At 39.2% G+C, this 28,000-nt stretch overlaps 3 protein-coding genes across 3 annotated transcripts; 1 reads left to right on the top strand and 2 right to left on the bottom strand.

Annotated features, from left to right (window-relative positions):
* Positions 1–3,995: 3,995 nt before the first annotated feature.
* Positions 3,996–14,563, bottom strand: LOC144700682 (glycosyltransferase-like At2g41451). Its single transcript, XM_078572154.1, has 11 exons — positions 14,166–14,563; positions 13,534–13,683; positions 13,395–13,447; positions 10,672–10,780; positions 10,450–10,584; positions 10,322–10,366; positions 9,004–9,191; positions 8,793–8,934; positions 8,006–8,052; positions 7,684–7,771; positions 3,996–4,404 (listed from the first exon to the last, which is right to left on the bottom strand). Exons 1-11 carry the CDS (start codon positions 14,505–14,507, stop codon positions 4,186–4,188), a joined length of 1,518 nt encoding a protein of 505 aa, XP_078428280.1. The 5' UTR covers positions 14,508–14,563; the 3' UTR covers positions 3,996–4,185.
* On the bottom strand, positions 14,517–17,457 carry LOC144700481 (plasma membrane-associated cation-binding protein 1-like). Its single transcript, XM_078571876.1, has 4 exons — positions 17,383–17,457; positions 16,375–16,464; positions 15,948–16,032; positions 14,517–15,211 (listed from the first exon to the last, which is right to left on the bottom strand). Exons 1-4 carry the CDS (start codon positions 17,455–17,457, stop codon positions 14,793–14,795), a joined length of 669 nt encoding a protein of 222 aa, XP_078428002.1. The 3' UTR covers positions 14,517–14,792.
* Positions 17,458–19,338: 1,881 nt separating this feature from the next.
* On the top strand, positions 19,339–21,660 carry TAF11 (TBP-associated factor 11). Its single transcript, XM_078572155.1, has 4 exons — positions 19,339–19,815; positions 20,377–20,464; positions 20,561–20,660; positions 21,275–21,660. The coding sequence occupies exons 1-4, from the start codon at positions 19,514–19,516 to the stop codon at positions 21,400–21,402; spliced, it is 618 nt and encodes a 205-aa protein (XP_078428281.1). The 5' UTR covers positions 19,339–19,513; the 3' UTR covers positions 21,403–21,660.
* The last annotated feature ends 6,340 nt before the right edge of the window (positions 21,661–28,000 follow it).

The raw sequence follows: 28,000 nt of genomic DNA on the forward strand, positions 1-28,000 counted from the left end.
TAGGTCGTAGTCAAAGAACAATCGTCAGTCAATAAGAAGTCTTTAGTGGTTCGCTTATCCAATCATGATGTGAATTGATAGTTAGGTAATATATTATTTAGGGATTCGTAGGGATGAATTCAATCTTAAAGAGCACTTACTATCTATCCATAGTAACGCCACACTAATGCCCATACTCATCATAGTCATATATGAGTGAGATTACATAATGCTATTCAGAATACTTTGTTGACTGTCTTAAGTATCCTTCAAATAGGAATATTTTGAAAAAACTTGATGATCTACGTATAACGATCTCATAATAATTCAATAAGTTTGTTCATGTATTCATGAACTTCATTATATGCATCACACATTAGGGAATGACACTTCAAGGGCATGACTGTTCGGACGTGACGTGATAGACAACGAGTGGTGACGAACAAGAATGTTATGTGGAGTTTTCTACGTCTCCCATCTTGTCACACATCCTATGATTTTCATAAATTCCATCAAGTTTTCGTTACCTGTAAGGAGAAATATCATTCTATCACTAGAAAAGGTCCTCATTATAAGTGACGAAAGGACATCTCCATTTAAATAGTTTTTACATTTTTCAGTTTCTCTTTCTGACCCCCCCCTCTCTCTCTATGAGACTCCCTCTCTTTGTTTGTCTCCCTCCCTCTATCTCTCCATCTCCCTCTCCCTGTCTTGTACTCCTCTCGCTCTCTCGTAATAATCCTCAACTTTGGTACCCCTCTCTCTCTTAGTAAATCTCTCTCTATATCCCTCTCCTAATCTGTCTTTCAGTCTCCCCAACCCCCCCCTCAAACCCACTCTCCAATCTCCCTCTTTTGGTCTCTCTCTCTCTCTCTCTCCCTATCTCTCTTTTGGCCGCCCTCGCCTTCCTCTTTCTCTCTCTCAAACTCACTCTCCCTCTTTTGTTCTCTCAGTCAACCTCTCCCTCTCTCTCAGTCAATCTCTTATTGGGTTATGGTGCCCATGGTTCAATGATAGAAAATAATTTTTCTAGGTAACTGAAGCTATAATCGATCCCTAATCAATCTTTAAAATGAATACATTGTATGTACCTGTTGTTAAATTTGTTCTACCCTTGACTTTCTCACTCTTAGATTATTCTAAAGCCATTGAGATGCTCGGCCCTAAAAGTATCTACGCTATCACGTTGCTCTTGGATCTCCACTTCTCCAACTCTTCTCGAAAATCTTGAACATCTTCTCACCATGAAGACTATCTTCTTTGTTGAGTGAAGTACTTAGAATGAAGAAGGGGGGGAGTTCTGGCTGACGTAGGTGCTTAAAATGGTTTCCCTTCCCTATTAATATTTTACCTATGATTTTTCTCGAAAACTCATTAAGTTAAATAAGTTCACCAACGCCCCTATGATCTTATGCATGTGACCCTCTAGGCCCATGTATCATTATAATTAATAACTTTGGTGACCCAATACCAGTTATTATCTAAACTTATTAATTAACTATATCAACATATATATCAATTTAACCTAATCGATAGGTTTTCAGCCCCTGGAGGTGCCAAGCTTCATCTCATGCTCTAGAAGATACCTAGTGGTGTTCGAAATCTCTCATGTAACGTTTTCCACCATCGTTTACCGTATATGTATAATCCTTGATCCACGTGAGACTCCCCAGTGACTTAGGGTATGGTTGATTTTCAAACCCTAATATGTCATTCAAGTAGTACTAATGCTTAACTTGGATCATTGGAGAATGCCTTCTCTAATTTTCCTCACTACCCTGTCTGGTGATTTTGCTGCATCATCTTCTTTGAGCCAATCTCTTCTTATGCCAAAGGTGGATGATCCCGTCCTGACCACTCAATCATCTTTGTGGACTTCTTCCTACATTCGAGCAATCACTTGTTTGAATCCTATGGTTAGAGACTCGTAAGTCATAGTCAAAATATAATCGTCCATCCGTGAGATGTCCTTGGTGTCTCAGGTCAATGGATCACTTATACAACCATGACATGAATCAACCTAATTGAGATTTAGGTATAATATCATTCAGAGATTCTTCGGATCAATTCAGTGAACTCTTTTTCCAAAGAGCACCCGCTATATGTCATTAGTGTCGTCACACTAATAGGTGCAATGTCGACCATACTTATTATGAAAGTGTGATCATATAGTGCTATTTTATCTAGATAATTTGATGTTCATCTCGATAATCCATCGAATAGAAATATATTAATACACGTTCAAAGACTAGCCATCACTTTATTATGATCTCATCATAATTCACTAGGTCATTGCACATATTCTTGGACTTTGTTATAAACATCGCTCTGGAATAATATTTTATTCAGTGAGTTTAAATATAAACGTGGCGGTGTGATTTGGCTTGACGATCACATAATATCCATCATCTCTCTCCTTCTCCCTCTGCCTCTCTCTCTCGGTTAATCTCTTTTTCCCTCTTCCTCTCTCGGGCAATCTCTCTCTCTCTCTATCTCTTGGTCAATATCTGTCCCTCCATCTCCCTCTCTCTTTCTCTCTCCCTCTTTCCCTCTCTCTCTCATAGTCACTCTCTCTCCCTCTTGCCCTCTCTCTCTTAGTCACTCACTCTCTCTCTCAATCACTCTCTCTCCTTCCTGCCCTCTCTCAGTCACTCTCTCACCCTCTTGCCCTCTCTCTCTCTCTGTCACTCTCTCTCCCTCTTGCCCTCTCTCTTTCTCAATCATTCTCTCTCCCTCCTGCCCTCTCTCTCTCAATCACTCTCTCTCCCTCTTGCCCTCTCTCTCAGTCACTCTCTCTCCCTCTTGCCCTCTCTCTCTCAGTCACACTCTCTCTCGCCCTTTCTCTCTCTCTTAGTCACTCTCTCTCCCTCTTGCCCTCTCTCTCTGAGTCATTCTCTCTCCGTCTTGCCCTCTCTCTCTCTCATTCACTCTCTCTCCCTCTCTCCCTCTTGCCCTCTCTCTCTCTCAGTCACTCTCTCCCTCTTTCCCTCTCTCTCCCCCTCTCATCCTCTCTCTCACCCTCTCACCCTCTCTCTCTTAGTCACTCTCTCTCCCTCTTGCCCTCTCTCTCTCTCAGTCTCTCTCCCCCTCTTTCCCTCTCTCTTCCCCTCTCACACACTCTCTCTCCCTCTCTCCCTCTCGCCCTCTCTCTCTCTCAGTCACTCTCTCTCCCTCTCTCCCTCTTTCCCTCCCTCTCTCCCTCTTGCCCTCTCTCCCTCTCTCCCTCTTACCCTCTCTCTCTCCCTCTTTCCCTCTCTCTCTCCCTCTCGCCCTCTCTCTCTCACTCTCTCTCTCCCTCTCTCTCTCAGTCACTCTCTCTCCCTCTCTCCCTCTTTCCCTCTCTCTCTCTCTCCCTCTCGGCCTCTCTCTTTCTCGATATCTCTCCTTTTATTCTAAATATAACATAATCTTTTATATTTTTTTCCTTTCCCCCCTTTTCATCATAAAAAATTCTGTTACCATAGTCTTCCGTGACACCCGTCCTGTCACGTTACCCCAGCAAGACCCTCTGTCATTATCAGATCATGTGTCATGGATCCATCAACATGACAAATGATGCTATGAATAACATTTACAGTACAATGAATGCATTATATTAATGAACATGGAATAATATATGTAATATATGATTGGTTTGCTAGCCACATATTTCCAGCATCCTTTTGATTCCCTTATAGAGGGTTCAACGGCTGTTAATCACAGGCGCATACTCTCTTAAGGGACTTAAGTCCTCGAACAATGTCAGCATTGCCTTATTAGCTAGCATTGCTAATTGGGGTTTCTTAATTCATTTAGGTCATCATTTGTCGTTACCAACTCATGAAGAAAAGTATCAAAAGGTAGTAAGGGATGGCATCAATCTTGACCCTTCAATCTTAAAATGGATTATTTATCAAACATGAACAAATTTGCATCATAATTCAATGCTTTATTCATGATATATCGCTCAAAATCATAAGACTGCATGCATGAATTTTGACATGTCAGTTAGGATCATTGATTTTAGATGGACATAATTTCAGTTCTAGAACAATATTTGTCAGTCATCCATTTCTGAATCTTGGAGCCTTACAAAGGTATTTTATCTCATTTCCTCAAACCAATCTTAGTGTTCAATTGCGGAATACTCGGTTTGCTTGTGTTGTACATTGAAAATTTTTGTGAGGCACGCTTGGATGAACAGGTTGGGAAGAAGGCTAATTGTGGTTAGTCAGCCACCGTCAGCCCCGGCGGTGACAGCGGTGGGACCGCTGCTGGGTGACTGTTGGCGGTTTCTAGAATCCTCCTTGCTGCAGTTGCCTGCCGCTGTGCCTTCTCCACCATGGTGAGGTTGTCGACGACGGGTTTCCAGGTGGCGGACCGGTTCCTGGCGGCGGCGATGACTGAGGAGAAGATGCCTGATTCTCTTAATCCCTGAATGATGGTCTGAAGCCAAATAACTCAAATTAGGATTACTAATAATGAAGGAAAGTAAAATTAGAAAGTGAGCTGGATTTGCTTATAGTGGGATTAAAAGGCTGCCGAATGTGTTATCCAATTTGTAGTATCTCTAATTAAAAAGGAAAACCATTCCTGGGACTAGACTGTGGATTTCGCAAATGAAAGAAATTGCGAGAGAGATATGAAGGGAGTCCAATGTTTGGGTTTCTTAGAAAAAGAGATCCCCTTGTGGGTTTATTAAAAAAGGAAACCATTCCAGGGACTAGACTGTGGATTTCGCAAATGACGGAAATTGAGAGAGAGATATGAAGGGAGTCCAATGTTTGGGCTTCTTAGAGAGAGAGATCCCCTTGTGGGTTTATTAAAAAAGAAAACCATTCCTGGGACTAAGACTGGATTTCGCAAATGACGGAAATTGAGAGAGAGATATGAAGGGAATCCAATGTTTGGGTCTCTTAGAGAGAGATTCCCAAGTGGGTTTATTAAAAAAGAGATCCATTCCTGGGACTAAGACTGGATTTTGCAAATGACGGAAATTGAGAGAGAGAAAGATATGACGGGAGTGGGATGCTTGGGTTTCTTAGAGAGAGATTGCTAAGGGGGTTTCTAATAAAGATAGGAAGGGAGTGCAATGTTTGGGTTTCTTAGAGAGAAAAGTCGAGGGTTTGTGTCTCATGAGTTTTCTTGAGATATAAAAGGATTAAGGAAACATATAATAGGGATTGCAATGAGTATCTTTTGGAGAGAAGGGTTGTTAGTGGTATTTGTTAGAAAGAGAGAGGGACGTTGCCAGAGTTTCTTAAAAAGCTAGAAAAAGAGGACTGCCGTGTGGGTTAGTGAGAGATATTCCTTCATTTGGGAGCATATTGCTTAGAGAAAATTAGAATAACTGAAGAAAATCAACTGGTCCTGATTGCTATAAATCCTTCGGAATCTTAGAGATAGAGAGAGAAAGAGGGTTGATACCATGACAGCAAAATGAGCCTTAAGATAATTGGAATAACTGAAGAAACCCTACTGACCCTGGCAAGCCTACAAATCCTACAGAATCCTAGAGATAGAGAGAGAAAGACAGGGAGGTATTACCATAGCAGCAAAAGTTAGCGTTAACGAAATTGGAATCATTAAAGAAAGTCAACTGCCTTAGTTAGCCTTGATCCCACAGGAACTTAGAGGTAGAGAGAGAAAGCGATGTAGATGGCCTCTGCCATGGTATGAGCCTAAAGAAATTTTGAATAGCTGAAGAAATTCAATTGCCGCTAGTTGGCCTAGAAATCCTACGGATATAAGAAATAGAGGGGGAAGAGAGATAGATAGATAGATAGATAGATAGAGAGAGATAGTAGATAGATAGAGATAGATAGATAGATAGATAGATAGATAGATAGAGAGAGAGATACAAAGATAGGTAGATAGATAGGTAGAGAGAGATAGATAGATAGAGAGAGAGATACAGAGATAGGTAGATGGATAAATAGAGAGATATAGATAGATATATAGATAGAGAGAGATAGATAAATAGAGAAAGATACAGCGATAGGTAGAGATAGATAGATAGGTAGAGAGAGAGATACAGAGATAGGTAGATGGATAAATTGAGAGAGAGATAGATAGATAGATAGAGAGAGATAGAGAGATAGGTAGATAGATAGAGAGAGATAGAGAGATAGGTAGATAGATAGAGAAAGATAGATAGATAGATAGATAGAGAGAGAGATACAGAGATAGGCAGATGGATAAATTGAGAGAGAGAGAGATAGATAGATAGATAGATAGATAGATAGAGAGAGATAGAGAGATAGGTAGAAAGATAGATAGATAGATACAGAGAGAGCGATAGAGAGATAGGTAGATAGATAGAGATAGGTAGATAGATAGAGATAGATAGATAGATAGATAGATAGAGAGAGATACAGAGATAGGTAGATAGATAGGTAGAGAGAGATAGATAGATAGAGAGAGATACAGAGATAGGTAGATGGATAAATTGAGAGAGAGAGAGATAGGTAGAAAGATAGATAGATAGATAGATAGATACAGAGAGAGAGATAGAGAGATAGGTAGATAGGTCGATAGATAGCGATAGGTAGATAGGTAGATAGATAGAGATAGATAGATAGATAGAGAGAGAGATACAGAGATAGGTAGATAGATAGGTAGAGAGAGATAGATAGATAGAGAGAGACACACAGAGATAGGTAGATGGATAAATTGAGAGAGAGAGAGATAGATAGAGAGAGGTAGATAAATAGAGAGAGATACAGAGATAGGTAGAGAGAGATAGATAGATAGAGAGAGAGATACAGAGATAGGTAGATGGATAAATTGAGAGAGATAGATAGATAGATAGAGAGAGATAGAGAGATAGGTAGATAGATAGAGAGAGATACAGAGATAGGTAGATGGATAAATAGAGAGAGAGATAGATAGATAGATAGAGATAGATAAATAGAGAGATACAGAGATAGGTAGAGAGAGATAGATAGATAGAGAGAGAGATACAGAGATAGGTAGATGGATAAATTGAGAGAGACAGAAATAGATAGATAGAGAGAGAGATACAGAGATAGGTAGATGGATAAATTGAGAGAGACAGAGATAGATAGATAGAGAGAGAGATACAGAGATAGGTAGATGGATAAATAGAGAGAGAGATAGAGAGATAGATAGAGAGAGAGATAGAGAGAGAGATAGAGAGATAGATAGAGAGAGATAGAGAGATAGATAGAGAGAGATAGAGAGAGATAGATAGAGAAAGAGAGAGAGATAGAGAGATAGATAGAGATAGAGAGATAGAGAGAGAGATAGAGAGATAGAGAGATAGATAGAGAGAGAGATAGAGAGATAGATAGATAGAGAGATAGAGAGATAGATAGAGAGATAGATAGAGAGATATATAGAGAGAGAGATAGAGAGATAGATAGAGAGAGAGAGATAGAGAGATAGATAGACAGATAGATAGAGAGAGAGAGAGATAGAGAGATAGATAAAGAGAGAGAGATAGAGAGAGAGAGAGAGAGAGAGAGAGAGAGAGAGAGAGAGAGAGAGAGAGAGAGAGAGAGAGAGAGAGAGAGAGAGAGAGAGAGAGAGAGAGAGAGAGAGAGAGAGAGAGAGAGAGAGAGAGATGGAGGTTAACATTGGAAATGAATAAGCCTAAAGATAATTGGAATGACTTAAGAAAGTCAACCTACCCAAGAAATCCTCTTGGACCTTATAAAGATACCATGATTAAGAGTTGATGGATAGATAAAAGAGAGAGGTTACCATGGGAGCATGAATCCTCGTCAATATGCCCTTCCTCTGTAACTTCAACTTGACTGCGTTATCTGTCCAGACCACGTGTTCGCGGAACCTGGAACACAAGTCAACCGAACAGTATGAATGATGTGTCAGAAATAACAAATTCAACGGTCAAAATAGTCTTAGATGATTATTGTTTTCTGGTCAATTTTCAGTGGTCACAGATAGAGACCTCGGTCAAATCATGATACATCTTTCTAAATTTCATTTGGCCAGTGTATCTAATCCACGTGGCTTCCATTTATCATCTAAGGAGAAATAAGTTCTGAGATAAATTAGAGTTTACCATTGAAGCATTTCATCCTCTGTGGCCGTCGATGCGATTATAAAAGCCTGGAATGAGAAAAAAATGATTTCTAAGGAACTGGAATACATATATTTTATAAGTTATGATCTTGAATGTACCCTGTGTCAGGGAACATAAAAATGAGATTCGCAAAGAACTAGAAAAAATTAAAATGAAATTATGACGTTAAATGAACCCAACAACAGGGGTAGGATCATAATATGGCTATAATGACATTCTGAAGTTTTGATCATCAAATGAAACAAAGATTTGTTTGCAAGTAGAAAAAGTCTTTTCAAAAAGTTGCAATATTAAATGAACCCAATGGAAAGGGTTAAAAACTAACATTACTATGATAAAAGCCTGAAATTTGGATTATGGAATGAGAAAATGATTCATTAGAAACTTAAAAGGTATATTTAAAAACGTTATAATCTTGAATGACATTGCAAAAATAGAAAGGGGTCAAAAAATAACATTGCAATAATAGAAGTCTGGAGGAATAAGAAAAAAATTATGATTTAGACACTAGAAAAAAATGAAAAAACGTTACGACGTTGAATGAGCCCTAGAACACCAATACAAAACAACATGCCGATGATAAATAGCAGAATTTTTTATAACGGAATTAAAAATGAGAGATTTACTAGAAACTGAATAACTATATAAAGTTATTTTAAAGTTGGAAAACAACTTTAGTAACGACGTTGAATGAACCCTATAATAAGTGGTGAAAAAACAACATGGTCGAGGAAAAAGCAGCAAAAAGGATGATAAAATTGCATACGTTTCTGTCAAAGTCTAACATGAAACATCTTTTCACGTCCTCCTTTGTGGGCTTGCAGCCACATCGATCTCTTCTTGACGTCAAATCAGAAAACTTGGTGTACGTAAAATGAAGAACAGCAGCCTCCTCCGTTTTTATCTCCCTGCGTTTAAGAACAAATCTCTGCTTTTGTTTCCAAATTTTCATAGAAAATAATAAATTAAAATCTTACTTCGGGGTTTTCATGTAATTATGCCACCTATGGGCACCATTGGGGCGTAAATAGTCCTGCACTCTTGCAGCAGACTTTCCATTGCCGTAGGTCAGAAAGTAGTTTGGATTGCCGCGGGTTGCCTCCTTGTACATGCCAAAGTATGTATCTTTTGGAACGTGATCGTAGTTCTTCTTGAACAAGGAAACCTTCACAGGAGAAAAATAAATAAATTAGCCTAACCTTCAAATAAAAACCATCTGAATTTCAAGGGGTTAAGCAAGAAATTTTGATTTCAATTTTCTGGAATAAAAATATGGCTAAATATACCTACCCCTTAGTAGGAGGTTATTCACCCGTTTCTTTCTTTTACGTAGTACATTTGAATGCTGAATTTCAATGAACTTATTCATCTTTTTCATTTGATCTTAGTTGAGATTAGATAATATTCCTAAATTTATTATATCTTCATACACAAAGATTTTTTGTTTGGACTAATAAGAATCTCAAAATAAAAAACAGAAGGTCAAAAGGAATGAATGACGGAGAACTGGAGCACATGTTTGCCCTTCCACGCCTAATAAAGATAAAACAAAACAAGGATATTGAATATAAATGAAAAACTTTTTTCTTTTTTTTTGAAAGAAATGAAAAACTTTTTTCATCAGAGAAATGCAAAATTGTATTTAATATCTGACTCTGGCAGATATATTTCAGGACCTCCAACCCCTGTCAAGAGTATCTCAATCATTTGTATTTCAATTACTTTCCGATTAAATAGATGAAGCCCTTCCCTAAGAAAGGCAGACAAAAAGCTATCGTTGAATCGGCTGGGAAATCATCCGACAGGTGGTTATCAGGCACTGATCTGAGCCTGTGTTACAGGTAGGCGAATCGAAACAGCTAAAAAATTCTGAATAGAAAATCTTCAAGAATTTCCCAAGATAGAAACATAGATCAAGAGTGAAATTCAAATGTACATATAAAAGATGTAGAACGTCAGGACAAGTCGGATTGACTCTTCCCTCTGCAAGAATCGAGAGGATCTCCCAGTACTAGCCTGAGCCTGAGCCCCCATTTCTTGAAACTTAATTTTCCTTCGCTTTTTCATCCAGCTCCTGCCCCTTTATTTTTAGGCTTCCTGCTCCCCCCATCTAAGTGTTTGAATCAGCACGTGTCTAAACAAGCACACGTGCTGACTGATGCTTCCTTCTCTTCTTCTCATGACAGATTCTGGGGAGAACCTTATCAAACTGTAAGAATTGTTCTTCTATTTTTCTCTCTACACTTCTAAGACCTATCTGAGATCTGTAGCAATATGTTAAATATGAATGCATACCTCGGTGAAAGGATCCTTAATGTCGTCCCGCTCAATGCTACTCTCCTGCATAAAATAAACTGAGATGAGAGAAAAAGAGTGGGATTAAGAAAATAAAATACTGAAGAATGAAGCCAAGACACACATACATAGTTTGGGAATATAACAATATCAACATTCCGGGGAACTTCCTTCAACAACTGTCGCAATGAGTACTCCTGAGCCCCAGCAGGGTGCATGAGCTCATCAGTGTCTAGATGAAAAATCCAGTCTGCACCAGCATCCTGCCATAACAGATTGCATAGAAGATAGTAAATATCTATTTTTGGAAACAATGATTGGTTGTAATATTTTAAAAGTTGTGTGCCTACCCGTGCCATCACTATGGCCATCTCCATATTGAGTGATTGTTTGACGAATAACTCATGATTGCAAGGCTTGTAGAAAAAAGATGCAAGCCATGATTCATTCCAGACGCGGCTACATTTAACAAACGTGAAAAAAACATAGTCAGACATGAGGAACTCCATAAAAATAGTACAGAAAATGTAACGTAGAAAATACAAACTTAGAAAATGGTAAGAAAGTCATATTCTTCATTGCATTACTGAAGTTTTTTTGCCTCACATATGCTATAGCAACAATCTAAAATGTTCTTTTTTTTTAAAAAGAAACAATCTAAAATGACTCAACCAGCCAGTTTTTTAACACATATCCGGGAAGAAAATGACTCATCTCATCAAGCCTTCCTCGTAAGTTAGACCATAATCTCCTTTTAGATTGTTAGATGGAATCTTCCTTCTCTCTACTCCCCTCTCCATTTGGCGAGGAGGATTAGGCACAGGACAGCAACGATCCTCCAGTTCGCCAGAGATACAGAGTCTTGGGTCATCAATAGTTTGAATGCCCATGGGGAGAACGATAGAAGGGAAAGGGAGTCCACGTAAATATAGCAAAAGGATCGGGGGAGTTCCAGGGGCCACTGATGGACTCTGTGGTGGAGGGGAATGCGGAACCATGCAGAAGCCTCCTCTGGGGGTGCCTGGTTGTCTCCCAATTGTGGTTGTTCGGTGTGGTCTGCGGAATAAGTTCCCAACACTTAGTCAGGTGGAGCTTCGGTTGGATATGAGTGCCTTTTTTTTCTGAGTGGTATCCATGGCATAAATTGTTGTCTAAATGTGGAACCAAACAGTCAGTGGGAATGCAATGGTATGGTGGCAATGTGTTCTCATGACAAACGGGGCATCAGGAGGGCAGCCAGTGTGAATAGAATAGTCTTGGAAGCTAGAGATATCCCCATGGGATAAAAATCACAGAGGGTGATGAAAATGATGATCAATGTGGTGAACTTCTCTTGACAGGGTTGGAGCCCAGGGATCCCAATATGGTGGTGCTGGAGGTGGAGGTGCTTGGGGGCCTCCGCTTCCACCTTTGATTTGTCTTCAAAGACTAGAGGGCACCTTCAGGGTTTGACTGCCATTGTGGCCGCCTCCTCTAATGCCACTGCTTCCAGTGAGATGGGGAATGCCAAATGGGTGATTTGGGAAGGAGCACAGCTCTGTGGGCCATAAGACGACAATGACAGGGTGTTCTCCACAATCCTTGGAGGGCATCAGCTGTTGGGCTATGTGGATTTGGGTCTGCCAGCATACATGACACTGGCCCTAGTTAAACAACTGTTGAAACCAGACCCACAGATTTGGATCTCGTCCTGCTGGCGTCGGGGCCCATGAGGCGGATGTTACTGGATTCCTAGATCATCGTGAGCAGGTCAAAGAGGAGACGCTTCCGGCGCCACTCCCCTTGACAAAGGTCTTGGAGAAGCATATCCATATGGGGGCAGAATCAGAAAGGTAGCTTCATACGTTTGTGGCTGCAGTGAAGTGGAGCCCTTGAGGGATAGTGACGGATCAGAGGCACATTCCTTAGTGTGGCATGAAAGGCAAGAATTTGATCAGAGACTGGCCACTGGCACAGAAGATTGCAGGTGTCTCAGGTGGGCTGGCTGATTGAAAAGGAGGATCCAGATTGCAAAGGCTTGGCGTATGGTAACTCCTTGAACAGTCAACCTCAAAGCCTGCAATCCCAATGCGACAAGGAATGCTTCTTTGTCTTGTTAAACCTAGACCCACGTACCCCTTGTATATATATGGTACCAAGGCTTGCAAGCCCTAGGCGACGAGGAGGAGAAACAGAATGCTTCGTTTCTTGTCAAACCTAGACCCACATACCTCCTATTTTTTGAACAATAGACCCACATACCTCCTATATATGTAGGGCACTAATATGGGCTACATAGTCATGGGCCTATTATAATGGGCCATACATGAACAAAGAGAAAACACAGACATATAGACGTAAATAACAATTGTTGACTGTAGCTAACAGGGTACATAAAGGAAAAGTTGGTTTTGGGAGTAAGATGGGGGTAACGGCGTGGATGGTTGTTGGCAATGGAGGAAAACTGAGGATTTAAGTGGAAGGGGGTATTGTGTGGGATGCTGGGATGGGTCCTGGACGAAAAAGGGAGGCCAAACTAGTGGGGGCATATAGGGATAAAGAGAGTGTGAAGGGAGTTGATGACAAAGGGGGTAGATTGGGAGTTGATCATGGGTTGGAGGAGGGTCTTCTTATTAACCATCGGGCAAGAAATTTAGTGAAGAAATTTTCTATCTGATCTAACCACCACAAGTTTGGCCACCAGCTTCTGAAATGTGGTTCCTGACAGGACTTTAGTTAAGAAATTTTCTATCTGATCTAACCAACATATAAATCTGAGGTTACAAGAGCAAGCTAGATCAGGTAGATATACATCACAGAGGTTACAAGAGTAGGCCCTCATAAAACTGCTCCACTACAAAAGTCGGCAAGAAATTTCGTGCAGATGAGTCGGCGACACAATGAATGACAACAGAAATGGAGCTTTTCCTTATGTTGAATCATTTACGCATAATGGACGATATATATGGGTAAAGACTAAATTCTATGCATAGGAAAGCGTTATTTTGAATTTTTTTCTTTTCTTGTCATAACAAAAGGATCAGGTATATTTTCGAATCATCCCGAAGCAAATTGGAAGATGAAACCAACGGACCTCTTTGCCTGCTGTTCTTCGAGTTGTTTAGTTCTGAAGACCACTTTCACTCCCTGAAGAACATTGTTTCGTCAGTCCTGGCTTTCGAAACACGAAATAGGCCCAAAAAAAAATACATGACAAAAGTTGAGCCACATACAGGAATGGATTCCAAAACTGTGGTAACATTGGGTTTGGCAGCCTTCCCTTCAACAAACAAAAAGAAAGTCGATGCCCCTAGGACTTTGTGATAGAATATCCAGGGAAGAATTTGATCTAAACCGGCAGAAGTGCTTGTGGTGATGCATATCTGAAAAAGAGATGGAACATACATGTAAATAATCGCTTGCTATCATCCGGTCTCGCACATACATATGTTGATCCAAAAAAACAACAAACAATTTTCCAGGGCCATAAAAAAAAACATGCTAAAAATTTAGCACTCTAAGTTCATAGATACCCGACACCGGATCCTCGAAGGATTTCAATAAGATAATGAAACGAATTATGGAGTGAATATCAGGATTATCATACTCCGCTGTTGAGCTTTTCCAAGGAATTTCATCCTCAGGACTTCCTTCGGCTAAAGTTTAGAAAAAAAGAATGTACTACCCCGATGATTAAACACCAAATCACACATAAAAAGCTCTGGAACAATTGATAATTAACAAGGAGCCCACAAAAGGTTTTGTTTTGAAATAATGAAACAAATTTAAATTTCCTCAAAGGCTAATTTAGAATCGGAAAACCGATCCAAAAATTCTCTGACCACCCCCAAACCCCAAACATCACCTTAGGGCGCAACTCCGAATGGGCATCAGACATCAAGGCGTCGTAGTAAGACAAAGAAGACGACGACCGCTGACCGAGCACATCCGAACAGTCGGAGGACGCCGCGCGTCGAGGCGAATCCAAAGGCGGAGAAGGCTCGTGCGCCTCCATTCCCGGGAAAACCTCGGCCTCCGGAGGCCACCTTGCGGCCGGATCGTCCACCCCTCCCCGCCATTGCAGAACGAAGGCGAAGGTCGCCAAAGCCAGCGGCAACGCCGTCAGCAACAGCAGGATCTTCGATCCAACTCCTTGCCCTCCCGAGGAAGACGACGACCCCCTCGCTCCTCCCCCTGAACCCGCCATGGCCTCGCAATCGCCTAGAGAGAGACAGAGCGGTCTAGAGAGAGAAACAACGTCTCATCGTCTAACTGCTGCCGTTGGCCTCGACTTTAAATACTACGGGAGTAGTCAACCCTCCTTGTGGGCCGCCCCATCGGCCCATTAACTTCGCATTCAATTCAGCCGGCCCAATTACTATTCCGAACAGTGTTTAAACGAATTAAAAAAAATTATCAGGGATCGCGTCACCGCGGAGCAGAATAACGAAACAATCACCGCTTGAATAACGGAATAACCGCCGGAGTTGACTTAAGCAGAAGGAGCTTCTTCTTCCTTGACTTTCTTCTTGTCTTCTTCTTCTTCTTCTTTCTCAGGATTCTCTGGAAGCTTCTCCTTCGTCGGCTCTTCCTCCGCCGGGGCGGCATCGGCAGAGGGAGCGTCTTCCGTCGTCTCTGCCGCCTCGTCCTCTTTCTTTTCTTCGTCGGCGGGTGGAGCTGGTTCCGAAGAGGGAGGAGCTTCCTCTTCCTTTGTGATCTCAGTAGTTTCCTCTTGTTTCTCAGAAACCGGAGAAGCTTCCTCTTCTTTCTTGTCTTCCTCTGTTACGGCCGGCGCTTGCTCGGGCGGTAGTAAGGCGGAGATCTTCTCCAGGAGGAAGACGACGGGTCCCGTCACCAAGGCGGCGCCGAACTTTCCGACGGCCTCTCCGGCAACCTTTGCTCCGGGGAATTCTGCAGAATTCAGCAAACAATTCTTATGAGATTCTCCAATTACAGAAGATGATAAACGGAACGGAACAGACCAGAACGTCATCCGTCATCCGTCTGGACCTTTGGACAAAGAAACAAAACAAAACCCTTCACTGGCTCCCATTTCATCATCAAACTCTGTTCCATTTAGACATGGTTGTTCTGTTCTGTTTGTTTTAAACGAACAAAAAAATCGCACAAAAGAACCGCACAGGGCCTTGTTCTTTGTTTTGCTCTTTTTTTTTTCAAAAATGCACAAAATTCGCACATTCGCACAAAATTAGAACGAAATTCACACAAAGCGAACAAAAGAACCGCACACGGCTCTGTGTGATGTTCTGTTCGAATTTGTTTTTGTTCTGTTTGGAAAACTGAACAGAACTAACAATTCGCACAAAAAGAACAGAACAACCATGTCTAGTTCCATTAGTCTGTTGTACAGTCCTACCTGGAAAGGGGGAAGAACTAAACAAAGTCAATGATGTAGACAGGTAGTTGATGCTTTGGTGATGCCAGCATCAACCATCACCTTCAAGGACGGTCAACGATGCTGATACCGCCATCGTCGTCGTTAACAACCCGCCATTCAAAATTTGTCATCGTCGTCATCTATGACGATGAGGGTCTATGATGTTGACGCCAATGAGGGTCAGTTAAGCCCTTATCCGTTCATATCAAACCGTCATCCGTCGTCCGTTCTCAAACTTTGAGTGCCTACCAATTTCGGTGAGCTCGTCCACAAGCTTGGCGACGGCGGCGGGGCATTTCTTGATAGCCGCCTCAGTTGGTTGTCTAACGACAGCCTGAATGAAAGGCAGGGTGAATTTTAGGGTTGGGAGGAAGAAGACAAAGAAGAAGATGAAGAAGTCAAAGAAGAAGAAGAAGACAAATAATATTAACAATAATAAGACAGACGAAGAAGAGGAAAAAGAGAAAGAAGCAGAAGACGAAGACGAAGACAGAGACTGAGACGAAGAAGAGGAAGAAGAAAAAGAAGCAGAAGACGAAGACGAAGACTGAGATGGTGACGGAGACGGAGACAGAGACAAAGAAGATGAAGAAGAAAAAGAAGCAGAAGACGAAGACGAAGAAGAGGAACAAGAAGAAGAAGATGAAGAAGAAGAAGAAGAGGAGGAAGAAGAAACCTTGATCTCGGGGGAGCACTGGTCGAAGATGAGGGTGATCTTGGCCAGGAGCTCTTCCTTCTTCTCCTCCAAGCTCTTGCTTATCTCCTCCTGCCTCAATATTTAACGTTGACGCACATGCACATCCTCCAAAGATAACCCCTCTCGTATATCGTTCTCGGTAAATATTTCGTGCAATATTAATTGCAGGGAGGAGAGAGAGAGAGAGTGCTATAGAGAAAGAGACAGATCGCTAGAGAAAGATAAATAGATAGAGAGAGATAGATGGGAGAGAGATTCATAGAGAAAGAGAAAGAGAGAAAGATAGAGAAAGAGAGATAGAGAGAAATAAAGAAAAAGAGATGGATAGAGAGATAGATAAAGAGATAGAGAGATACAGAAAAAAAGATAGATAGAGAGATAGATAGATAGAGAGAAAGACAGAGAGAAAGAAACAGAAAGGGAGCGATAAAGATAAAGAGAGAGAGAGAGATGGAACGATAAAGAGAAAGAGAGAACGATACGGAGAGAACGGAGAGATAGAGTGCAATACAGAGAGAAAGAGAGAGATAGAGAACGTTACAGAGAGAGAGAGAGAGAGAGAGAGAGAGAGAGAGAGAGAGAGAGAGAGAGAGAGAGAGAGAGAGAGAGAGAGAGAGAGAGCGATACACAGCGAAAGAGTGAAATAGAGAGCGTTGCAGGGAAAAGAGAGATACAGAGCGATACAGAGAGAAAGAGAGAGATAAGATAGAAAGATAAAGATTGCGGAGATAGAGAGAAAAAGAGATAGGTATAATGAAAGTGAGAGATAGAGATAGATAGATAAAGATTGCGGAGATAGAGATAGAGAGAAAGAGAGGGAATATATGTAATGAATGTGAGAGATAGAGATAGAGATAGATAGAGAGAAAGAGAGAGAGGGAGAGATATAGAAAGAGAGACATAGAGATGGAAAGATAGATGTATATATAGATAGAGAGATAGATAGATAGATAGACATAAAGGTAAGGATAGAGAGAGAGATAGGACCTTGGCGTCGTCAAAGGACTTGCACGCCTCTCCCGCCGCTGTCTTCTTCGCTCCGTCCTTCTCGAACAGCTTCATTATCCTCGGTACCACCCTTGCCTTCCAATAACCCATCTCTCTCTCTTCTTTCTCTTTCTTATTTCTCTGTCTTCTTTCTCTCTTCTTCCTCTCTTCTTTCTCTCTCGTTTTCTCTCTCTCTCCTTGGTCTGTTAAATGGGGGAAGTCAGAGGTCGTAGGGGTGGGGTACGTGGCAGCAGGAGAGAGGGGCAAATGGTTGAGAATGGATGACTGTCAATGCGGTCAACTGACCCGGAGAGTCGCCGGAGAACGAGCCCCAACGGTCGAGTCAATGGCCGTCCGTCAACCGCGGCTTACGAGGGGGAGGCAATTTTTAACTTATTGACTTGTTTTTTAATAAAAAAAACCGGATTCATTTCAAAGATGAAGTTTTGTGAAATTTTGTAATAAACAGTTCTCAAAATAGTAATATTCTTTGCTCGGATTATTTTGATGGCTGCCTCTTTTGATAGTCTGGCAAAGCGAAATTGTAAAAATAATTGAATGACTTATAGATGGATTTTCCCACAGAGGCATGTGTCAGGATTTTTTAATTAGAAAAATATTATAATGTCAAAAATAAAGATAAAAGTGTTCTAGATAGTCTTATTCTTTGTTTAGATGAATTTTTAACTGTTTTTTTTACACTCTATGAAATAAATAAGGAGAAACATAAGGGCTTGGAGATTAGCTTGCTGAAAATTTTTAAATAGTTGAGCAACTAATAAAATTTCTCATATCAATGGATCACCCATTAGTGCTAGGACAATGATTATCTGTCAGCTGATGGTAGTCTTTATCAATTCAAGATTGCCATTTCTCCCCTGAACGTTACACAACTCACTATACCTTTACTTCTCAAACATTTACTCACCTGTATCACACTCCATCTGCAATTTACATGCGTCACTCTCAATTCATATTTCTAATTTTATGATGCAATGAAAAATTTTCTAAGACAAATGAACCGATAAATTCTTTTTTCTTATTTTATTATGAGATAGATAACTTTTTTTCTGAGAGAACTGAACGTAGAGAGATGCAAGTAAATTGCACATGGAGTATACAGAGATATACATGTGGGTTAATGTTTGGGAATTCAAAATTAATGTGTGGGAAGTAAAGGTATGATAAATTGTGTAATGTTCAGAGGAGCAATGGTAAAGTTATCCATTGCATAAGAAAATAATTAAGAATGAATTAGTAATACATGGTCAACATGACAGAAATTGGTAGATTAACTAAGGAGTTATAATAACATATTTTACCTACCTTTTTAAAAAGATAAAAGAAAATGGACTCCCCCTAGCTGTAGACATGAGTCTGGGAGACGAAGATCTCATAAATTAAATCACCAGTAAATAAACAAAATTAAACACATCTCAAAGAAATTGGTCTCAGAGAAGTTGTAAACAAGTACTAGTGAGCCACAACAACTCAATAGATAATTTTTGGAGAAAAAAAATCTCTCACAAAGTAGTCTCCTAAAAGTTAAATCACAAGTTAAACAAGTGATATCATACTAAGAAGGCACGTCAAATCACAAGTTAAACAAGTCAATAAAAAGATAAATAAAACATGAATAATCACCCAGGAAAATATGATCACAAATCGATTCAAAGTTAAATCCCCATTAAACATGCCCAAATTCTTCAAATAAGTTAATGTATTTTTTTGCAATTCAGAACGCCTTATAAGGTAGAAACCGCTTAGGGAAATACTGTCTGAAATCTATAAGTTAAATCTCCATCAAACAGCCCCTAATTCATCTAATAAGTTCTAAGTTTTTGCAATTCATAATGGCATATTTGTAAATATATACATTCTAAGGGGTATTCTTGTCTGAGACCTGGAGCAGAGCTTAATCCAGGCCTTCACCTACTTTCATCAGCGAAGAAGACGAAGAAAGACGAAGACAGACGAAGAAAGAAGAAGAAAGAAGAAGAAAGAAGAAGAAAGAAGAAGAAGAAGAAGAAGAAGAAGAAGAAGAAGAAGAAGAACAAGAAGTAGAAGAAGAAGATCAAGTCGAAGGAGGAGATTTTTTAGAATTTTTTCTGTTTTTTGGAGGTAAATCCAGATGAAAGACCCATTTGAAGCGGCGTACGAGGAGCAGGAATCTCCTCCGGAATCGCCAGGCCCGCCAGAGGAGGAAATCGGCGAGGAAGAAATCGGAGAAGAAGAGCTCGATGAACTGACGCAGGCTGACGTCACCCCCACTACAGCAGCAGCTGCTTCTGTGCCTCCTGTTGCTGTCAAGGGCGGTAGGATGACGTCAGCTAAGGGGAAGGAGGAAGAGGAAGAAGAAGAGGAGGAAGAGAATATGGGGGTCGAGCTTAGGAAGGTCCCCACTGGAGACCCTGATAAGCTCGCGAAGATGCAGTTGAGTGGACAGTTTTGATTGCTGTTTTTGATCTTCATTTATTGTGTTTTTTTACTTGTTTTTGTGCACGGATTTTTGGATTTTTGTGGAACAGGATGCTTGTTTTTTTATATTCGTGCGATTTTTAGAACGCCAATTCCGTGAATTGTAATATCGTTTATCCTAGTCTATTTATTTTGTTGTGTTCTTGTGAGAAGTGGGAGATGAAAAGTTGCCTCTTTGATCATTGGATTAAGATATTTTGTTTTCAGAGTTATGGTTTTGTGTATTGCATGATCACGTCGTTTCAGATCATCTTGATGTGCTTGGTTGATGAAGATTAATCTTGTTCTCTTTGAAAGTTATCAATTTCATTCTTTTTAATATGTTATTATAGTCCCTAATAGAAGTATCTCATGCTATTGATTCGATAAATCAGCAACAAGTATAAAAAAAGTACTTTTATTTCGCTCATTTTGGGATATTTCATTTCATTTGATTTTTTGTCAATGAAAATTAGAAGTGATGCCGTGCGACCCACCAATGATTGAGGCTGGTTATTCATTTATTTTCTCTTTCAGGGCAATCCTATCAAGATTCACTGACGAGCAGATGAGCAGATATGAGTCCTTCCGAAGATCCAACTTCCAGAAATCCAACATGAAGAGGGTAATTAGGAATTTATGTTATCTTCATATCTAATGATTTTATATAGACGTTTTTTTTTATTTTTTGAGGAATTTTATTGGTTCTCCTTATACCCAGCTCCTTTCAAGCTTAACTGGTTGCCAAAAAATTTCTGTACCCATGACAATTGTGGTGTCTGGGATGGCAAAGATGTTCGTTGGAGAGCTTGTTGAAACAGGTAACTAACTTTTATTAGCATACAAGTCTTTTTATATTGTTCTTACTCTCTCTATCTCTGTCTGCCTCTCTCTTACTCTCTCTCTCTCTCTGTCTCTTACTCTCTGTCTCTCTCATACAAACTTCCTCTCTCTCTCTCTCTCTCTCTCTCTTTTTCTCTAGCTCTCTCTTACACACTGTCTGTCTGTTTCTCTCAGTCTGCCTCTTTCTTACAGACACACAGTTTTTATCTTTGTGACTGTCTTACTCTCTCAGTCCACCTCGCTCTTACTCACACTCTCTCTCTCTCTCTCTCTCTCTCTCTCTCTTTGTGTCTCTATATTACTCATACACATTCTATCTGTGTCTGTCTCTTTTGTGCACACACATTATCTCTGTCTTGCACTGTCTATCTCTCTTACACATGTTTTCTCTCTGTCTCTCTTGTTTTCTCTTTCTCTTTCTCTGTGTGTATCTCTCTTGATCACACAAATTCCCTCTTGTCCATCACTTTATTTCTTTCTCTTACACTCTTTTTCTCTCTTACACGTATTCTCTCTCCCTCCGCATGTCTCTTTCTCAGTCTTTCTCTCTCTTACACCCACACTCTCTTTGTCCTGTCTGTCTCTCTCTCAGGTAGGATGATTATGGTAGAAAGAAATGAGAGTGGGCCAATCAGGCCTTGCCACATCAGAGAGGCCTATAGGCGGCTGAAGGCTGAAGGGAAGGTGCCAAAGAGAACAGTTCAGAGACTCTTCCGGTAGCGTGGAAGCTGGGGAAGAAGGGCGAATCATCTGGCTTACCTGTAATCTCCCATTCCCGCTGTCGAGAGACTATAAGAACTATATCATGCCAGAAATGTGATGTTCTCCTGCTGTTTTGTCCATGCTTTCTGGGTTCTCTAATGTTCTCTCACTGCTTGTCGCTCTCACTGTAATACTGTTTAGTTAGTATGTACTATCACTGTTGTATTTTGTAATGTGCTAAATATTTTCAATCGTTTAATAATTAGTTTTATGGTCCTCCATGTTTAATTGTCTAATTTTTAATAGTTAGTCTATTTGAAGTATTGCAGTCTATAATGCCTTCAGGGTGTTTTCTTAAATAGGTATATCATTTACAATTTTGAAGAAAATGTAGAAGAGAGAGATGGCAAGGGATTGAAGCTCAATCCCTTTTGCAAGATCAAATTTATTGAGGCTCGTCATACCCATCTACTTCCTTTGCTTTTCCTTCATTTTCCATCACTCACTCACTCTCTCTCTCTCTCTCCATCTACCTATTTGAACTACTTTCTATCAATATAATATGTCATTTTCTCCATAAACATCATCACTATTCTCTGCAAAACTTATCTATATCATTTTCTCTCAAAAATTTCATAGCATTCCATCATTTGCCCCACCAGAATCTATCTTTGCCTCTGCTTCGCCGAAGACAGCATTGGCCTGCAACCCCATACCAAGTGAGCTGCAGCTGTTCCACTATGACCAGGACCTAGTCCTTTAGGAATTAACCAAAAATCCATATTCTCAGATAATTCAAAAGTAAGCATGGGTGATTTGCAACCCTTGTGGATCCCCCTTTACCCTGGTGCCCACGGCCCAATGCCTTTTGCTAGATATCACAATGAACCATTGCTGCCGATCCTGACAAGGTAAAATGATATTTTAAGTGTCTAAAATTTTCAATAAAATTATTGTGTATATATAAATATCATTGATCATTCCATTCATTTTCCTTTGAAATTAATTCCATAAAAATATTTAAAAATCTATAGCTTCTTGAAATTTATAATATCAGACTAAAACCCTTATAACATTATAATAAATAGTTTCTTGAAATTAAAATATTAAATACAACTATGAAAATTATATTAAATATTTTTATTTATTTTCCCGTTTTCATTCTTAAAAAATACTTAAAATTTATCAAATAAATAAAAGATCATAAACATATGTTTTTACTTGTAATTTGATATTTTGAATGCATGTGGATCAGCCCTCACTCAGTCTATTTTTCATAATTCAAAATTGAAACAATGTCATAAAACCCCTAAATTTTGATTTATCATCAATGTTTGCTGACATACATTGTCATTGAAAACTTTTTTACAAATAAGAATATAAACCCCTCATGAAAAATCTTGATTACACCAGCTAAAATAAAACAATCCTTCATAGTTTTGGCACTGGATGATAGCTTTTTTGGTATTCTAACTGATGCATCATCAAGTGTAGACATAATATGATTCATTGTACCGCTGCCTCAGCTCCACATTGTGGCACTCTTTTTTGTAGTGTCACGGGGGTTCTCTAATACTACCCACTTCGGATTCTCCTCTTTGATATTCTGATTCTTGTAGCATCATATTTTATAGATATCTGAAAGTTCTATTGTTAGTTTCATAATGTTGGGTTCTAGAGGCCTTGATATGGATGAATAAATTAAAATATTCCGCAGCGAATGTCTTTTGCAAAATCGTACTACATCAATAAAATCATGAAACGTAGTACTTTTACATGGATTGCATCCGTGATTTAATGGATCACAGAGCGAGTTGAGTCGAGCTACTCAAATGTGCAGCCTATAGACATATCCATGCGATCCTTGGCATGTCGAATCTCCTCCTTCTCGTTGACGAGCCCCGTTCAATCTGTCATCATTGTTACGTCATCCCGATCGCATCGGGGATGGAGAGGGGATGTTGGGAGAAGGGAGAAGGAAAAATGCCCATGAACAATTCTGGCCTGAGTGAATTTTGTTCAGGGCCTTGCCCTATTTATACTAAGTGGGTATTTTCATAAAAACCCTCAAACTTAAGTATATCTTCTGACGTCCAAAAGACCATTTATATGTGACCCTCTAGGCCCATGTATTAGTCCAATTAACGACTCTAACAGCCCAATAACCTTTATTGGCCTTTGAAATTAAGTAATTATATCAACATAGAGATTAATTAATGTCAGTTTTATTTAACCCAATCAATAGTTTGAGTCTTCAACATGTGGAGTGTTAAGCGACACCTTGTGCTATAGAAGATGCAAAGGAGTGTGTATTGGCTCACTCATGGAACCTTTTTGTCATCGGGTACCATGTACGTATAATCCCTCATCTATTTGACGTTCCTTAGACGACTTAGGGCATGGTCAATTGTCAAAACCCAATTGGTCATCCGAGTTAGTACTGATGCATTCGGAAATCATCGGAGAACTCTTCTCCGATATTTCACTGCCTTGGCCAAGGACTACGTCCCATATTGACCACTCAATCGTCTTCGTGAACTTCTTGATGTACCCGAACTAAGACCATTTAGAATCCCATGATTGGAGACTTGTTGGCCATAGTCAACTTACAACCATCCGTCCACAAGACATATTTGGTGTCTCAAGTCTAAGGACGGCTTACACAACTGTGACATGAATCGACCTGATTGAAAGTTCAGTATAATACCATTCAGGGATTTGTAAGGATAAATTCAGCGAACTCTTTCCACTAAAGATCACCCACTATCTATCCTTAGTGTCTCCACACTAATGGCTACGGGATTGACCATACTCATCATATGAGTGAGGCTAGATAGTGCTATTCTATCCGGATACTTTGATGTCCTTCTCCCATATCCGTTGAATAGGAATGTATAGAAAAAATGCTTAAAGACAAGTGATCTCCATATTACGATCTCATCATAAATCACAGAGTCCGATCATGTATTCATGGACTTCATTATAAGCATCACACATGCATTATAATGAATATGTTCTATTAATGAACATAGAACAAGATGTGGAATGTGTGATTGGCTTGCCGACTACATATATTTCCATCACATAAGAGATAACATAAGTCTTCATTTTATCATTTTGAATGGCATCTTGAAGATGATAAAACAAAGACTAACTTTATCTCTTATGAAACTGAAAAAGATAAAAGAAAACTGTAGGCAATGGCAGACCGTAGTGCTCCCAACTAGCTCGCCTATCAACACCAATTGTTTTGTTTTATAGGTGGAAAATTTACTCAATAACACTTAGGGGAGTCAGGCTACAAGCACTTTGGGCACGGTTTGCTAAGGCATTAAAAGAGAAAAAAGAAAACTTGAATTTAATGTTTAAATCAAATCCATATTTTTCTACTTTGGTCCTCAAACTTCTTGAGATAAAAAACAAGCATAGAATGGGCCCAACAGGGACATGGCCTGCCTCTTTCCCCATGGGACATCATAATGAACCCCTGACCCTAAAATCTCAACAAAACTATGATAAATACTTCATGATTATTATACACTAAATTACTCTAATTTATTATTTAAAAATGATGAAGCACGTCCAAGTCATCCTTTTGAGTCGACACAAAGGTTTTTAAGACTAACCCCACTTGAATCATGTAGGCAAATGGATTTATCCTCATTTCTTTAAGGGTTTTAATTGAGACAGAGAATATAGGGTATTTAAAATATTATTTTGGAAATAATTAAGTAGGAAAAACTCTGGAGTTTGTACAAGCCCAACGTAGACAGCACACTTAACAAGTTCAAGAGATCGTGTTAATGTCTTCACATTCATAGAGATTGCTTTAAAATTTGTAGACTTTCAAATTTGTACACTGAACTTTTCATTGAGGCTGAACACATGGATCTAGAGTAATGATGTCCACTCAAAATATGTATTCAAATACTTCTACTTAAAATATGTCTTACCCCTTGATTGTTTCACCCTTGAACTTCATTCCCGATATATGTTAGCAAGGATAAAACATTATTAAAAACTTCTTGGCTCCATTCGTGAGTCATCTAGAGTAAAGGTCAAAGGTGTTGTGAACCTTAGATAAGGATATCTAGAGGACAAACATATAAGTTCATGTGGGGACTATCTTTGGACTTCCACTTTTTCCTAGGGCATGGAGGGCAATCTTGTTTCACATCTTTTGCATGCTACCACCATCTCTGCCACTTGCAAGTGTGTATCTACAAATCATTTCTGATGCAATCAATAGCGGCCCTACGTAGTTCTCAATCAAATCCACTACTTGTTGGCGTGTGTGTATCTTCCATCCATCATTTCCCCAAAACTCAGCAGCAGTGTTCCACAAATTACACCACTAGAAACCAATCATATGGACATACCAAAGTGAAAAACTAAGGTATTTTTACTATTTTTAATTGGTATTATAATTAGAAAATCAGCAGTCAAGGGTGGAGAAAGGCAGCTTTTGATAACACAGTATTAATGGATGATATTTATATGTTATTCACATTAAATTGGTTAAATATGAGTGTTATCAAGCCCAAAATGATTAAATCTATTTTTTAAGCATTTTCAGGTTTCTCTGAGTTTTGTGAATTTAAAATATTTTTAAAGAATGTTAATGTTTTTATAATGTCATATACTGAAAGCAAATAATTCTTTGAGTTGTACTATGGTTTTCCCTGATTTTTTCCACATTATATTCATAAATATCAGATTTATATTTTATGGGTTTATACTTAATTTTATTTAATTTTGAAGCATTTTCAGCTTTTTGTTTCCACCATTCCACTTGTCGCCGTTTGGTTCATCAAATGGTGATGATTACTGTTAATGATAACCATCATCCAATCATTAAAGGCATAACCGTTCTGCCATTGGGATTAGTGATGTCATAATGACATTAATGAGAAACGAACTCTCCCAAGAAACTTGAAAATTAATTTCTTTAATCCATTTCACTGGTCAAAAATAGGGGGGTGGCCTACATGTCACAAGACAAATGGTGCGCACGCGTACTCTTGAAGCAAGTGTGTCGTTATTTCATTGGATTTTTAAAAAAAAAAACATACTGACATGGCATGTGCTAACGCATCGCCACATCACACGACCTCTTTTTATTTAATAATAATATTATTAATATATATTTTTATTTCTATTTTTTTTCTTTTTCTTGTAAGGACACATGCCACGACGAGAGCTGTCGATTGAGGATGATGAGGGTCAATCTTAGCAAATGATTGCATTTAATGGGCTGATGAAGACAAAACCATATAAAATGGCATGATGGTGCTGATGAGGACAATGAGAGAGAAGCCTTTGTATTAAATCAACGACCAAGAATTATCCATATTCAGGGCTTGATATCTAACGATCCATAACTCTGATTGAGCAAAAAATCTAAGGGTAGCTTTGTCCTTCTATCGTCTATCCATCAGTAAGGTTGGATATATAAATGGTGCCATCAATCTTTATAAAAAAGTATCTTTAATCTCACCTCCTCCTAGAGATTCAAATTGAAAGAAGTGAACTTTTGAAGGTCCATAAAGGATTTCTTGGTGTCTCCAGTGCTTTGGAGAGGTTCAACAGAGAAGTGGGGATGTTGATCTGTAAAAGGAAGATGCCTTGATCCTGGCAGATTATAGGGATCTAATGTTAGCCACTTTACTTACATTTATCTATCTTCATCAAATTCTCTCAAGTAGATCATATCCATTTCATCATCATTATCGATCACCATCCATCATCATCTACCACTTGTGTCACATTTCATCAACTACCTATGCGATGTATCATCCATGTCTTCATGATCTCATCAAGTGTTTCCATCTCCATACTCTTAAACAATCATAAACTACTATCTTCCTCCATCTCATTCCTCATTCATTCCCGACATTTATCACCTTCATCCCTATGCCTGATTCTTTTATCACAGAAAGACATATTTAAACAACTTAAACCTAATTTAAAATATTTAAACCCTAATTTGGTGATCACATATTTAAACCCTAATTTCAGTATTTACTCTTGTTATCTCCCTTTATTCATCATCTCTCATTATCTTCCTCCATCTCATTCCTCATTCATTCCCGACATTTATCACCTTCATCCCTATGCCTGATTCTTTTATCGCAGAAAGACATATTTAAACTATTTAAACCCTAATTTAAAATATTTAAACCCTAATTTGGTGACCACATATTTAAACCCTAATTTCACATATTTACTCTTGTTTCACTCCCTTTGTGCATGTTCCACTATCTAGCACTCATGGAAATATCATATTAATCTTATTAAATCTTCATTATCACCATCTGGTTTCACCATCTTCATCTTATCACTACCTCTCATCATATATGTATTCCTTTTCTTCCTTTTAAATCACCCTATCGAGGGACTTATTTCCTCAAAAATATGTTCCTTGTGGAGGCAACCCTCCCTCATCCACTATCTAGAACATTCAATTGTGCATTGGTTTATATTTTTTATTAATTGAAATAAAATCCAAAAATGACATTATTTTACTATATTTTTGAGTTTATTAGGTTTATCCCTTGCCGTCCTATTTCTGATAGCAGAAAGATCAATGTCTGAAATCAAACCACAGCCATGGACC

Source organism: Wolffia australiana, chromosome 3 (assembly GCF_029677425.1).
Source record: "Wolffia australiana isolate 7733 chromosome 3, ASM2967742v1".
Taxonomy (NCBI): domain Eukaryota; kingdom Viridiplantae; phylum Streptophyta; class Magnoliopsida; order Alismatales; family Araceae; genus Wolffia; species Wolffia australiana.